The sequence below is a fragment of the Coloeus monedula genome (assembly GCF_965178545.1).
Source record: "Coloeus monedula genome assembly, chromosome: 23".
NCBI classification, from domain to species: domain Eukaryota; kingdom Metazoa; phylum Chordata; class Aves; order Passeriformes; family Corvidae; genus Coloeus; species Coloeus monedula.
This window is the reverse complement of record NC_138803.1, coordinates 2,196,801-2,212,070: the sequence shown is the minus strand read 5'-3', so window position 1 is coordinate 2,212,070 and position 15,270 is coordinate 2,196,801. Positions and strand designations below refer to the sequence as shown.

Sequence of the window (15,270 nt, the reverse complement as noted above, 5' to 3'; positions counted from 1 at the left end):
GTCACCTGCAGCCTTGGCAGTGCCCTCCAGCCGTGCCGCTGGGCACACCCCAATCCTGCACCCGTACCAGCCCCCCTGGACCCCAGCCCTCCTGCACACCTGGGAGGGCCACTGGGACCCCTGGCACACACAGCAGGACTGAGCCAGCCCGTGGGGCTGCTCCTCTGCCCTCCTGCCCCACTGCGGCCCATGCCACCGTCCCCCTGATATTACCTGCCTCTCCAGACAAGAGCACGTCTGACATTCCCAGGAGGTTTTGATGTGGTTGCTCAACCGAGTTCCTTAAGGAAACGGAGAGGTCAGGGCTATGCCAGCCCACGTGGGTAAGGGGTGGCTTGTCCTTGTGCTCCCCTGGCTCAGGGTTTAGCCCCTGAGTGATCAAGGACCAGCACAAAGAGGTGTCCCTGCCATGTCCCACAGTGTTCCTGGTGCCCCCAGGAACCTGCCAGAGTACAGCCGTGGCAGAGAAAACAGCACCTGGCCAGCAGCCAAGGCAGGAACTGCCCCTGGCCACAGGTGCCCCTTGCCCAGGGCTGGTGGCAGGTGCACCCGAAGGATGGCGTGGCAAGGTAACACCAGTGGTGGCCCGAGCAGGGACCCTGGCTCCTGAGACTCGGGGAACAGCAGTGGGTGAGGTGGGGGGACCTGGAGCTCCAGGGAGATGCATCCTGCTGTGATGGGACCTCGATGGGCACAGAGAAGACCTCACCCACTTGCTGTTTCCTTCACTCATGGGTTTTGTGGCTTTGGAGGCTGTGCTTTGACCTGGTGCTTGGCCTCAGGCCTCAGTTTCCCCAGGTGATGCCTGTGTGTTGGTTCGGGTGCAGGGTGCAGTGGGTGCAGTGGGCAGGGATGATTCGGGTGCAGGCTGCAGGGGTACTGGGAGTACTGGAGCTGCAGGTGTTCGAGGGGTGCAGGCGGTGTGGGCAGTGCTGGGTGGGGGAGATGCAGGGCACAGGGGTGCAAAGGTGCTGGAGTTGCAGAGTTCCTGGGGCACTTGGGGGTGCAGGGTGTGATCAGTGCAGGAGAACTGGGGGTACAGGGCTGTGGGGTGTATAGGGGTGTGTAGGGGCGTACAGGGGTGTATAGGGGTGTACAGGGGTGTACAGGGGTGTGTAGGGGTGTATAGGGGTGTACAGGGGTGTACAGGGGTGTGTAGGGGTGTACAGGGGTGTACAGGGGTGTACAGGGGTGTGTAGGGGTGTACAGGGGTGTACAGGGGTGTACAGGGGTGTGTAGGGGTGTGTAGGATGCTGGGTGCCAGCAGGCAGGGTGGGCAGTGTGGGGTGTGCTGAGTGCCAGGAGCCCTGAGCAATCCCACAGAAGCCGCCGATTCCCACCTGGAGAGCGAGACACAACCCAAAGGCACAGCTTCCTCGAAGGATGTTCCTGTGAGACCTTTACCCAGCCTTTCGCCATCAGGCCGGGCCCTGCAGGCTCAAAACCCCTTTTCTTTCCCCCTGCTCAGCTCTGCTGGGTTGGGGGGACACCGAGCTGCTCCAGCTGTGCGTGCTGGCCGTGCCTTCGCTCTGCTGAGCGCTCAGGGCAGGGCTGCCTGGCTGTGCCATGCCAACAGGGTTCCATCCATGTGGGATTTGAGCCAGTCTTAAAGTGAGGACTGGCACACTGAAGGTGCAGTTCCCTTACACCAGGTCCTTTATTCCAGCAGTTGCTGGGGAGAACCCATGGGTAGAGGTTGCTGTGTTCTCGTGAGAGACAAAGATGCTGAATCCACTGCTGGGGCTGCCTGAGACAAATGTGTGTGCACAGAAAATAGGGAAACTGGGCTGGGGTTCGATTCACCTCACAGGGGCTATGTCAGCTCCTGACAATTAATGGTGGGAAAGTTTTCCTGGTGTGCTGTGAGTCACTGGGAAGCTGCCTTTGTTTTCAGAGACACAAAGCATTTTGCTTTCCAAGCTGCTGCAGCCTGCTCAGGATCCCTGTGCTCTGCAAGGGAAGCCTGAGGAAGCAGAAATATCATTGTTTTCTGTAATCACCCCATCATAACTCCTCATACCAGTGAAAAATTCATCATCCCCCGAATCTTGAATGTAATTTCTGCTTGAAGATATTTTCTTTTCATAGAATTCAGAGAATTGTTCAGGTTGGAAAAGACCCCTGATATCATCGAGTCCAACTGTAATCCCAGCACTGCCATGGTCACCACTGAGCCATGTCCACAAGTGACCATCCTGCAGGGATGGCAACTCCACCACTGCCCTGGGCAGCCTGTTCCAGGGCCTGGCCACCCTTTTGGTGAAGAAATTCTTCTTAATATCTAATCTAAACTGCCCCCAGTGCAACTTGAGGCCGTTTCCTCTTGTCCTGTCCCTGTTCCCTGGCAGCAGAGCCCGACCCCCCCGGCTGCCCCCTCCTGTCAGGGAGTTGTGCAGAGCCACAAGGTCCCCCCTGAGCCTCCTTTTCTCCAGCCTGAGCCCCTTTCCCAGCTCCCTCAGCCTCTCCTGGTGCTCCAGACCCTTCCCCAGCTCTGTTCCTTTCTCGGGACATGCTCCAGCACTTGAGGTGTCTTTCTTTTCATGGGGGGCCCAAAACTGTACCCAGCATTTGAGGTGGGGCCCCACAAATACAGGAAGAAAAGAGATTTTTGTTTAACATTCCAGCCCAAAGAATGTCCCAGCACCAGTCTGGGGCTTCAGCCCCTCAGGATTCCTGTAGCACTGAAGCTGTCAGAGACTGCCCTGGCATCATAGGGATGTTCCTGCAGCCCCTGCCACAGAAACTGCCCATCCAGTGCTCCAACCAAACTCACCCCTCACAGCAGGGACAACAGCTGGGTTGTTGACCATCCCCACGCTGGGAGAGGCATGAACAAATGAGCAAAAAAGATCATTTTCATGCACCATCCCCACTCCACCCATCCTATTTCCCTTATTCCCATCAAGGGGAGCCATCCCTAACTGGTTTGGGGACATCTGGCTGTTTCCCACTGGTTTGACCCAGGGTCCCAAGCTCTGCTGCCTGCAGAGGGTCCGTGGTGGCACATGCAGAGATGGGCACACCAGCTCTGGTCCCCACGGCTGCAGCTCTGTCCCCCACTGTGTCACCCTGTGGTCTCCATGCCAGGAGTTGGGGACTGGGCAGAGTCTTGTGCAAGGCCCAGCACCACCCCAGGGCCTCTCCAGACAAGAGCATGTCTGACATTCCCAGGAGGTTTTGATGTGGTTGCTCAACCGAGTTCCTTAAGGAAACGGAGAGGTCAGGGCTGTGCCAGCCCACGTGGGTAAGGGGTGGCTTGTCCTTGTGCTCCCCTGGCTCAGGGTTTAGCCCCTGAGTGATCAAGGACCAGCACGAAGAGGTGTCCCTGCCATGCCCCCTGCCACCAGGTCAGCCCTCCCTCTGATGCTGGGTGAGTGCTGCTGGGTGAGCCTCATCCTCTGTGGGAGCTCTCATGGGGCCTTCTTGAGATCCTGGGCCCCCACAGTACTGCCTGGAAATGTCAAAGCATGCCACAAAAAAGTGTCCTTTCCAGGTGATGGCTTGGTCACTGATTACTTGGAGTCCACGGGTGCTGTTGGGGCCTGTGGTTACCATCACTCACCTGAGAACAAAGCTGTTATTAAATACTCAAGGCCCTGGATTTTGGCATATGCTCTGCCTTTCCCAGGACCTGCTGGAGCAGTGCTATGTTTGATGGCATTGAAGCTTTCCAGCAGCTGCGAAAGTGAATTTGGAGCATTCTGGGTCTACTTGCCACCACCAATGCTGGTGTGTGCCACAGCTGTGATGTGTGCCACTTGGCCACCACGTTTGTTCCTCCCATCCCAGTGAGTTGTTGCAAGGGGAGGGGATGGATTACCAGCCTGGAAAACCCCAGGCCAAAATTACAGTCATGTGGATAGGACATGATCTTGTATCTTCATACCTAATATATTTTCTTAGACGTAAGAAAGTAATGTTTTACAAAGAGGGTGGGGAAGCCCTGGCACAGGTTGCCCAGAGAAGCTGTAGCTGCCCCAGCCCTGCAAGGGTCCAAGGCCAAGCTGGATGGGGCTTGGAGCAACCTGGGATAGCGGAAGGGGTTGGGACTGGATGGCCTTCCAACCTAAACTGGTCTATGGTCCTGCAGAGGAAGGATTTTCCTGAGCCCTGGGAACATGGTTCTCAGGATGCTGCAACCCAGGGCCCTCAGTGCCAGCGTGCTCTGGGCTGTCCCTCCCGTGAAGCACAGAAACACCACGAGAAGGATAAGGACAGCTGGGTCCATACCTGGGCTTTGAGTGGAGGAGTGAGGAACTGGAGCAATCTTGGCTGTGCTGAAACCCCTGGCTGAGCTCAGGGGCTGAACCCTAGCCCAGGGCATGGGGAAGCATGAGATTTTGGAGAGATTCCTTCCCTTTGTCTGTTGGGCACCCTGTGCTCTCTATGGACAGGGTGAGGCAGTTTCTCAGAACGCTCAGGACACAGCCAGAGCAGATCAAACCCTGCTCACCCCTGACACGGGGTGAGCCCAGGATGGGGTTTGGCAATAACACAGGCGATGGTTCGGCACAGCCCCCGGTGCTGCTCAGGGAGTCAGCGCACGGAGGATGGAGAGAGCTCACATAGCGGCCAGGTAAGTGTGGAACAGATGGAGCTGGTAGAAATTGCGGTCAAAAGGCAGGAAACTGATGATAATCTGCATCAGACAGCTGAACTGGAAAAACTCCCAGCACCTAATGGGGAATCTGAGAGGGGGAGACAACAGCCCTGGTCCAGCTGTGATCCTGGCGCTGCTCCTGCATGCCTTGGGAGACCCTTGTGCAGCTCCTGGCCTGAGCCTGAGCTCCCTATGAGCTCTCCTCTGGATAGAAAACTGAAAGCATGAGGAAAATGCTGTGTGTCCTGCTGTCCAGGGAGTGCAGGAAAACTGTACACCTGCAGTTTGCAAGTCTTCAAGTTCTCCTGCCTGATGGCAGTGGGGGAGGAAACACTTGAGGAGGGGAATGCTGAATAAAGCCTGTCTCACAACTCAAACCTCTGTCAGTGTCTCCAGAGGCACCATTAAAGGCAACAGTGTTACACTAAATTACCTGAGAAGGCAAGGTCCTGAGCCATGCATCCACCTACACGAGCTTGCAGGAGCTCCACAGCCTCTCCAAGAGCCTGAGCATCGTGCAGGAATCCCACAGGGAACAAAATTCCCCCCCAAAGCACCTGGCTGGGCAGGCTCGGGCATGAGGAAAGGCTGACCTGGCACTAGGAACAGGGGGATTTCTCTGCCAGGATGATCGAAATGCAGCAGGTGAAAGGACATTACTTGAGATCTGTCCCTTTTCCTGCTGCTGGGCCAGGGAGCAGATTTGTTCCTGGTGCCAAGCGAGGAAACTGGACAGGGAAGACCATTGGGCAGCGATTCAGCTGCATTTCGGGGACCCATGGAGTGGTGAAGGGGTAGGTCATGCACACAGCCCTGAGCTGGGGAAGCTCAGGGAGCCCAGGAAAGCAGGAAGACTGGCCCTTTCTTCCCTGGATCTCCCACTGGGTCATGTCAGGGCTTGTGACATGGGCTGGCACAGACTGGGCAGATCCCATCTCCTTCCCAGTCCTCACTGCCCAAGCGGGTGTGTGACGTGCATCAGCCAAGGGCAGCTTTGAATAGCTTCAAAATACGTCACAGAATACTCCCATCTCCGTGCTTTATGCCAAAATGTTTTTCCATCTTCTATTTCCCTCCCCCCCTGGATTTATCAGTTAAAAAGACAACCAAATAAAACCCAAATATTATTTTGTTCTGATTTCAGAAAAAAAACCCAAGAATTCAAAATCCCCACCCTCATGTAACAACAGAAGGCAACTGGGGACACATCAGTTGCAAACTGAGCTTGGGACTCTCCCCTGCTAGGGAGAGGGCAGGTTCAGGTTGGGTATTAGGGAGAATTTCTTCCCTGAAAGGGTGGTGAGGCACTGACACAGGCTGCCCAGAGGGGTGGTGGAGTCACCATCCCTGGAGCTGTTCAAGAAACAACTACACATGGCAATTCATGATACAGTTTAGTGGGCACAGTGGAATTTGACCAGAGGTTGGAGTCAATGATCTTGGAGCTCTTTTCCAACCTTAATACTATTCCATGGTTCTACTTTAAGGCTGGTGAGAAGGTATTGGCTGAAGGCAGAGAGGAAAGCAAGCTATGGAACGCTGTTAGCCGACCATGCACCAAGCCACCAAGGTGTCTTCAGCAAGAAGAGCTTCATGGTGCATGTTTGGAGCAAGCCCAGCCCTGCCCACAAAGGATGCACAGCCAGGACAGAGGCTCCGTTTATTTCGGGGTAGTTCTACCAGTGCTGCGTCTCACGGGGTGAACATTTGAGTGCAGCCGAAAGGCAAACCGTGCTCCCGGCGCTTGCCAGCTGCAGTTCCTGTGCACAGCTTGCTCTTCTGCTTCAGGATCTTGCACCTCTCAAAAGCCAAAGCTTCTTTCTATGGGTGAAATCTGCCTCGAGCTGGCAGCAGTGGCCACCTCGAGCACCCACCACACCTTGCTCATCCCCAGGGTCCAAAGCCACCGTCCCCGTGGGTTCACTCAGCTGTACTCATCCCGAGGGACGTTCGTGCTGCTGCTCTGTGGCCTGGCAGCATCAGGAGAGGTTTTGGTGAAGGTGTCCCCCGAGGCTGGTGCAGGAGAGGTCAGAGCAGAGAGCCAGAAGCCCGGTGGGAGCCCTGCACTTAGCGGCCTCCCCCCTCTGGCAGCTGGGAAGCGTAGAGAGCTAGTGTGTGATGGAGGAACTGGTACTGCTCGCTCGTCTGGATCATCCCACCTCTGCAAGGGAAAGGCAGGGCTCGCTGACACTTCACCAAACACAGAACCCTGTTCCCAGCTCTCTGCTCCCAGGGCACAGATATTCCTGCTTCACCAGCCATGTCAAGATGCCTCTGAAACAGGCACCAGAGCAGCCCAAAGAGTGTAGAGGTTCAGAAGCATTGCTGGGCTGTTCAAAATGAGATTAGCAACTGATTTGGTGCTAATTTTCACCTGTGCTTCTTGAAAAGTGGCCAGATGGAGTGTTTCTGGGTTTAGTGGCTGAGCTGGAAGGGAGGAGCAGACGGCTGCCAGGTTCCCAGCTCCTTTACTCTCCCTCATGTCCTCAGGTCAGAGTTACAGCAGCTCTGACAGCAGAACCAGCCCAGCACTGGGAATTGTTTGCCATCCACACATCTGTATCCTCTAGCAACCCTTCCGGTTTCCATCAGAAATAGTCCCCTTGGGATGCCCATCCCCATGTCTCTGCCACATCCCTCCCACACCCCTCCTCCCAGGCCTCCAAGGAGCCACGTGCTCTGAGTACCCACCTGTCTATGCGGAGATGGCACACGATTCCAAGGATATCCACCTCCCCCTTGTCCTTCAGCTGCTGGCACCCGATCCTGGTGGCGATGAAGCAGCCGGTGCGGCCAATGCCTGCGCTGCAGGACAGACACAGCTGTGCTGAGCACCGACAGCATCCACTGCCCACACCTGCATCTTGCTGAGCTGGATGCACTCCTGGATTGGTTTGCTGCTGTGATTTCTTCCTAGAGGGATGAGGGGGTCCTGGCCCCAGCTGCCAGACCAAGCTTCTCAGCCAGGCACCAAAAGCCGTGGGCTGGGGTCACTCTGCCATGGCAAGGAGTTCTTGCCATGTTGCACAGCAGCTGAAGCTGCTCTGGAAGCACAACACCAGTCTGTGCCCCATCCTTGTGCAGTGCAGGGGGCTCTGCAGCCCCTTCCCCTCCCAGCTGGGCTCTAACCCCAGCACCAGTGGTTTGCACTCAGCCTGCAGCAGTGCATGCTGAGTGTGTTCCACAGGGACAACTGGGTGCTCTGCTCCACTGTCCCCAAATTCACTTAGCAAGGAGAGGAAACAGGCAGAGGCCACATCCTGCAGGAGGGCTGTCCTGAAACATGGCTCCACATCCAAGCCACAGGCCATGTTTGGTGACACAGAGAGCAGGAATCACAGAATTACAGAATGGGTCAGGTTCGAAGGGACCAGCCTTGTGATGCCATGATTTTTTGCCTTTTCTTTTTATATACCTCTTATGTATTCCCAGTATTCTTAGCATACATACTTGTAATACTTTAAGCCTGATATCTTAACGTAGTCCTGGTATTCTGCTAAGCGAGAAGACCAAACATCCTAAAGGCCTCACAGCTGGAGGCCGAAAAGCCTTATGCTATCTTGAGAAACCAAGGCCCCTCTAGAAGATATCCTGTAAACTAGGATTAAGCCCATCTGGGAGGAAATACTTTAGAATAAGGAGATGTCACACCATTCATTTAAGCTCCTCATTGGGGAATCTTGGTCAGATATGCTAATTTATAAGGTGTAGAAGATTATATATGTGATATACCGTGTGTGTGCATTTTGGTGTATTCCACCTTCACGAACTGTTGCACCATAAGGATCCTTATTAAATACCGAAGTAAAAACCCTTCCATCCCTTAACTGTGTCTGGCTCATAGTTCTAGGACCAGGGAAAAGGCATCACATGGGGTCATCTGGTTCCATCTCCCTGCTCAAGCAAGGATCTTCCAGAGCCAGAGCTGTGGGTGTACGGTGGGGCTGGTGGCTGGGTCCCAAATGCAGACCTCTCCTGCTCCCACCCAGCTGCCCATGGACGCAGGTGCAGGATCTGCCACCATCCTGCTGCCAGGACAGGAGCTGCTGGTTGACAGCTCTGCTGTGGGGTGGCTGTGCCCCAGGATTTCTGCACCACAGCAGGACTTGTGCATAAGGACTCACGTGGGATTTTCCCCTCAGGCATTTGCAGCCTGACCCCGAGGTGAAGCACAGACGGGGCTCAGGTGAGGTGCAAGCCCTTACCTGCAGTGCACCACGATGGGCCCTGGGCTGGCTGCAGTCTGCAGAGTCTCCTCCACCTTGGACACCAGGTGCAGCAGGGGCTTGGCTGACTCGGGTGTTTGCTGGTCCGGCCAGGAAGGGAAGAGGATGTGTTTGACCTTGCGGCGTTCCTTTTCAAGCTTCTCCAGCACAGAACAAAGAGAAATCGGGATGTGAGAGCGGGGCCAAATGAAACGCAGAGTGCAGCTCCAGCAGAGGCCAGGCAGCCTGTACCCATCTCTGCCACCCTCCTCCCAAATCCCTCTTTGAGCCTCTGCCAGACATGAGGGAGAGACCCCTGGGCCAGAGACGATGGATGTGTCCCATCCCAGAAGACGAGAACAGATGCAGAGTGTTCCAACACTGTCACCAGCGTCCAGGCAAAGCGGGATCCTTTAGGCTGGTGTCAGCCAGAGAGTACAGATAGCCCATGGGGCAGAGCCCGACAGCACAGCACACAAACACTGGGCTGGTGGTGCTGCCCAGCTGACCCCTTCTCCTCTGTAGCCCAGGGCTGGGTCCTGCTCCCTCCCAGCCTCCCCAGGCAGGAGGGGCTCCTGAGAATCATGGACCCTGCTCTTTCCTGTCACACAGCATTGCCATCTCACTGGACATCCCAGGGGTGTCAGGGGCACTGCTGGGCCCCAGCGTGCTCCCTCTCTGACCCACCTGGATGGAGAGCTCCCGGACCACGTACTCCACAGACTCGCTCACTGCCTGCACACGGATGGTGAAGGGGCCATAGGTGCCCTCCTTCTCGGGCCAGTAGTGGACGCATTTCTGGAGAACAAGGCAGGTTTGTGGCTGTGGAGATGCTCAAGGCACCCCCTGGATGTCTGAACTGTGCTTGGGTCAGTGCTCTTGGGAGGGGGCATCACTGTGGGGGTGGTAGGAGAGCGGGGAAGGTGGATGTAGGGTGATACAGAGGGAAAGCAAGGAAGGGATGGATCCCTGTCCCTGCACCTGCTGCTCTGCACCCTCTCCCGTGCCCTGCCCTGGCTTTCAGGCCCTAGGGATGCACAGCCTTCCTCAGCCCTGGAAGCTTCCAGACGCAGCAGGACCCAGGGCACAGGGAGGCTGTTGGGAGAGAAGGGAACAAGGACATGGCCAGGAGAATTTCCAGTTCTCAGTTCCCCCAGGCAGGTGCTGTCAGCTCCATCCTGGCTGGATCCCCTGGCTGAGAGCTCCCAGCTCAGGGGAGAGCTTGGGGGGCCAGAGGGACACTGCTGCCCACTGCTTCTGCCCCGTCCCCAGGGGTTTTTATGCTATTATCCAGCTGGTAAAGCGTGCCCAGGGCACACAGCCATGTGAGGAGGAAAAGCTTTGCCAGGTAGGGCCAAGGCTGCAGCCCTGGGGCTCTCTCCTCCACTTGTGATCCATCAGGGAATCCTCTGAGACGAAAGCACACTAAGTGGGTGCACAGACCCCACGTTTGGCCTCACACAACCCTCTGCTGTTATCAGCACCCCGCTCCCCCTGTGCCCCTGGCGGGGCGGTGCCTGAGCCCAGGGAGGGTCAGCGGTACCTCCTTGCGCTCCTGGAGCTCGGTGATCATGACGATGAGAGGCGCCTCCTCCTGCCACACCATCTCCCAGAAGTCGGTCACGGTGTTCAGCAAGGGTCCCTGCGTGGCAATGTACTCCCGGGGCCGCCCCGCGTAGCCCTGCCCAGCACACGGCCCGTCAGGGGGGCTGGGGGGCCTCGAGGGGAGGGGGGCCTGTCTCCAGGCCACTCCGGCCCTCATGAAGCTTTTCTGCCTCTACAGTTTAGAGGCTGAGCCACACGTGCTGTTTCCTACTAAACCTGTCCCTAAAATGCTTTTATAGATCTGCTGAGGGACCCCCAGGCTTCCCCCCCATCCCGCTGGTCCCCTCACCCAGGAGCAAGTCCCTGAAGCTGGCCTTGTACACCCAAGTGCCTGCAAGCATCCCCAGGCTATCAGTGTGACAAGAGCCAGCGTGATGGATGCCTTGGCGAGGCAAAGCTCACACAGGGAGCTGCACTCCTCACTGTGGGTGTTTCCACAAGGACAAGCAGCAATCCCCGTTTCACAGCTCCAAGCATCTTCTGTCTCCAATCACTTCCTGTCCTAGTATAAAATTGCTAAAGGTATCAAAACTCCAGGCCTTCCCAGCAGTCCTGCTAATGGTTTGGTCTCACAAGAAGTCGCACTGGCCCAGCTAAGGGACAGGAATGTTCTCAGGAACATATTGCAGAGCCCTATTTTCAGACCTCAGGATCATTTTTTTCCTAGGAAACATGATTTTCCATTCAGGAGACCTGGAGGTGTCAGCCCTGGGAATTCCACCTTCTCCCCACCACCCCATGCTCAAAAACACTTCATGGAACACCAGCAGCAGGAAGAGCAGCAGTCCCAGGTGGGGCTGATCAAAGGCCTGCAGAGCCCTTCCAGATTCCTGTGCCTCCCAGGCATGCCCAGGCAGGCTGGGTTGCTGATTTTTCTGATGTGCCCACAAATTCCTGCACTGCTACACCCTTGGAGAGGTAAGGGGAAGGAAGGGGTCAGGAAATGCCAGCTGCACAGAGGGGTGTGTGGGCACAGGTGTGCTCAGGTGTGTGTGCCAGGGGGACGGGCAGCACTGTCAGCACTCATGTGAGACAGAGGGGACGCCAGGCACAGCCCGGGCTGTAGGGACAGAGTGCCAGTGTCAGCTGGCATGCAGCTGCACGCTGCCAGGCTGCCTCGGGAAGGCACAGTTCCTCTGCTGCCCGTGGTCACGCTGCCCTCGCGCCAGACAAGCCTCCCAGCAGCTTTGGGTGCACTGCTCCTGTCCCAAAGCTGCTCTGACCCTCCCTGCGGGGTGCTGGGTGCTGCTGTCTCAGTGGATCTCAGCCACAAGCACCATCAGTGCCCTCCAGCTCCAACCCACACCCTCTGAGCACCTCCCAGGGGTTTGTCTGCCACCCCAGACAGCATTTTCTGTGGGCTGCTTTCCCAAGCCCTGCTTTCCCTCACTGCCAAGCACTCACAGCAGCCACGGCCCCACCTCTGCTTCCCAGTGCCCTGGCCAGTCCCAAGGGAAGGGTGCTGAAGATTAATTGCTCAGAAGGAAGCCTGCCCACCAGGCAAAGCTGGCACCTGGCTGACACGAGATCCCATCGTGGGAGAGACTGCAGCCTGGAAGGTTGGCACAGGGATGGATATCAAAATCAGGTTGTCTCAGTAACACCCTAGGGTCTGGGGACTTCTCAGTCACTGGAAAGGGACCCCACTGGGTGCCAAAAATAAGCCACACCCCACCTTCATTAGCTCTCCTCCTGGGAAATTGCCACAAGCTCCCTGAGCAGAGAGGAAATCCCAGGATGTGTGAGGTCTGAGGATCTCTGAGCTGCCATAATCTGCTGACACAGCTTGCCTCCCATGGCTTTTCCAGACCATGGGCTGGTATGTGAGGAGGAGATGGAGCAGCCCCTGCAAGGGAGCCTCTCGGGGTGCTCCATCTGCCCAGGAGCTGAGAGCAGCTCCCTCAGGAGACTCTCCCCCCCAAAAGGAAGCGTGTCTGCCCTGCACAGCTGGAGCCACATCTCTCCAGCCCCAAAAGGGCTGGCAAGTTAAGTCTGCTGCCCCAGGGCAGCCACAGGACACAGGAATCCCTGTTTCACAGCTCCAAACATCCTCCATCTCCAGCCACTTCTCCTAGTATAAAACTGCTAAAGGTACCAAAAATCCAGGCCTTCCCAGCAATCCTGTTAATGGTTTGGTCTCACAAGAAGTCACACTGGCCCAGCTAAGGGACAGGTGACAGTGTCCAGCACGTGTGACCCAGTGTGGCAGCTGCAGCCCGGTGCCTTGTGAGTCCTGGGCTGCAGGCCCTGGCAGGACACTCACCGTGATGTAGTTGGCATTTATGTAGCTCTCTTCCTCCTGGTTCCTGGCCCTCCTGAGGCAGACCCGGCTCTCAGGATCTGAAAGATGTTGCAGGTATTGCCCAAGGGACTGATCCTGCCTGGAGGCTGAGTCCTCCTGCTGCATGCCATGCTCAGAGCTGCCTGCACCCTCCCTCACAGCTGCTCTTGTCCCATTCAGCCTCCCTGACCTGGCAGGGCACAGCCTGGCTGCAGCCCAAACCTGCAGGTACCGTGGTGAGCAGGTGGGGTAACTCATCCCCAGTGACCCCTCAGGACATCCCCACAGCACCTGACCAGAGCCCAGCTGAGTCCTTCCAGAACATGCTCAGCCTTTACACCCTTAGGGCTGTGCCCTGGGGACAAGTAACACCCACCCCAGGGACAGCTCCCCATGTGCCACCCCACAGCACTGTGCCCACGCCCTGGAACACAGCACCCAGCTCCTGCAGCACGGGCAGTAGGAGCAGGCATGGCAGAACCCCAGGAGTGCCCACCCCAGTGCCAGGGCTGCTCTGAGTCTCCCTCACCCACAAGCAAACACAGGCAAGTGGGAGGCAAAGGGTCACAGTGGCACATACTGGGGAGAATGGTTTTGTATCTGTCCTTGAAGGCACGTCCAGGGATTTCCAGCTCCTCCGGACTCACGAAGTTGGGTGGGATTTTCTGCAGGGGGAGAAACCAGCAATAAGGAGAAGCCCCTCGCTGCCACTTGTGTCCCCTGGTGGTGGCAGACCTGGTCTCCCAGCAGGGTAGAGCTGACCCAGGGGCATCACCAGAGGTGCCAGCTCCTGGGATGAGTCCAGCTGTGCTGGGACTCCTTCCAGAGACACAACCTTGGGAGAAGAGGGTGGCATGGGAGGGCAGGACAGGGTTTTCCAGGCACCCCAATGGGACATGTGTGCACCGAGGAGCAGGTGGTACCCGGGCACCCCTCCCCTCTGTGTGCCCACACCCCCTGCCCTCCCACTGGGGCTGTGGGGCACAGCCGGGCTCAGAGCCTGATGCTCACCCCTGCCAGTCCCACCACCGCCAGCCCCTGCCACCCTTCCTGTGAGGAGAGAGAGGGAATCACTGCACCGAAAACTCCTCCTGGAGCTGTGCCAGGCTCTGGGCGTGCTGCTGGAGCTCCTGTTTCCTCAGCACGTGGCTGGATGTCCTCAGAAACTTCAGCGTGATGTCCCGTGGTGTGCAGACAGGCTGGATGGGCTCCACGTTCCCTAGAGAGCTCATGTCCAGCACTAGTGACACATTGGAGCCCCTCCTGGAAGGCAGAGGGGTCCCTGGCTGACCTACTGCCCCGCTGGGACAGGAGGACAGCCCACCCCCCCTATCATCAGATAAAACCACCCCACACTGAGCAAAAGCCAGATAGACACCCCGGCAGATGGGGAACAAGGAACTAGCTGATCATTTTGCCTTTTGGCTGGGAAGCCCCTGAAGGACGGTGTCGAGATTTGTCCTGGGCTGGGTGGGGGCCAGGGCTGCCCCCACACTCAGACCTGGCACCTGCACAGGCTGGCAGGCAGAGGGCTGGCAGGAAGGAATTTTAGGGGAGCCCTGGGGATGAGCAGTGCCATGGGTACCCCGGCCAGGGGGGAGCCACACTCACCTCTCCTGGAGGCGCACGTGTTTCTTGGCAGAGGGACTGGGCTTGTCCGGCTTGTCCATGTCTGCTGCAGCTGCCTGGGCTGCCAGGCTGCCCCTATGAACTCTGGAGCACACCAAGCAGGCTTGGACCATGCTGCAGCAGCCACGGAGCCCTCGTCCTGAAGCACAGCGGGGGGACACGGGGGGCCCTCAGCTCCTGGGAAATCATGGAGCCATCAGAGGAAAAGCAGCTGGAAAAGAAAAGGCAGATGTGAGAGATACCACTAGGCTGGGTGGAGCCCCTGGCAGATGGTCTGCAAGCAAGGGATGGGTTTTAAGTCCTCAGTTGTCCTGGAACCAGGACCCCCAGCCCCCGTATCCAGGCAGATGGAGAGCTCCCAGCACACCCACCCTCGGGGATGCCTGCAGCACTGCAGCCCACACGGCACCACTGGTGATGCTGGGCATGGCACCAAGGAGCACCTGCTTCCCCTGAGGGGAGGACACCCACTCTCTGTGGTGGCACGGTGTGGTGTGGTTTGGGGGAGCCCCAAAAGCTCTTCCCCTCCATGGAAGCACATGCCCTGCGCTTCCAGCCCTTCCCCATCACATCCCCCTGCTTCGGCCTGGGGACACGGTGGGAAGAATGAGAGCTGGAACGTGTGAGCACAGCAGCGTCCAGCAGGTGACACGAGGTGGCTGTAGCCACCACACAGAGTCTGGCCATCTCCTGCTGCACAGAGACACAGACCAGACACCCTCAGCAGCCTCATGGCTCTGGCAAGGGAGGGATGGCCCTGGGACAGCCTCCTCCACCCTGTGGGTCTCAGCAACTGTCAAGAGGAAACTGCTTTATCTGGGTGGTTGAGCAAGAGGCGATGGGGCAGCCAGGCTGGGGAAGGTGCCAGGCTCTCCCCATCACCAGCCACGGGTCAGCCCCTGGCAGGGCCAGGGAGGTACAGGTGATGCTGATTCATTTCCAGGCAGAGC

The 15,270-nt window shown here is 57.5% G+C and overlaps 1 protein-coding gene across 1 annotated transcript; it reads right to left on the bottom strand.

Moving 5' to 3' along the window:
• Positions 1–6,667: 6,667 nt before the first annotated feature.
• Positions 6,668–14,433, bottom strand: PTPN7 (protein tyrosine phosphatase non-receptor type 7; the record flags this gene model as incomplete). The annotated part of the gene is made up of 9 exons (XM_082296296.1): positions 6,668–6,761; positions 7,292–7,405; positions 8,806–8,963; positions 9,493–9,603; positions 10,349–10,486; positions 12,674–12,750; positions 13,272–13,356; positions 13,771–13,954; positions 14,303–14,433. 9 exons carry the CDS (start codon positions 14,431–14,433, stop codon positions 6,668–6,670), a joined length of 1,092 nt encoding a protein of 363 aa, XP_082152422.1.
• Positions 14,434–15,270: the final 837 nt, after the last annotated feature.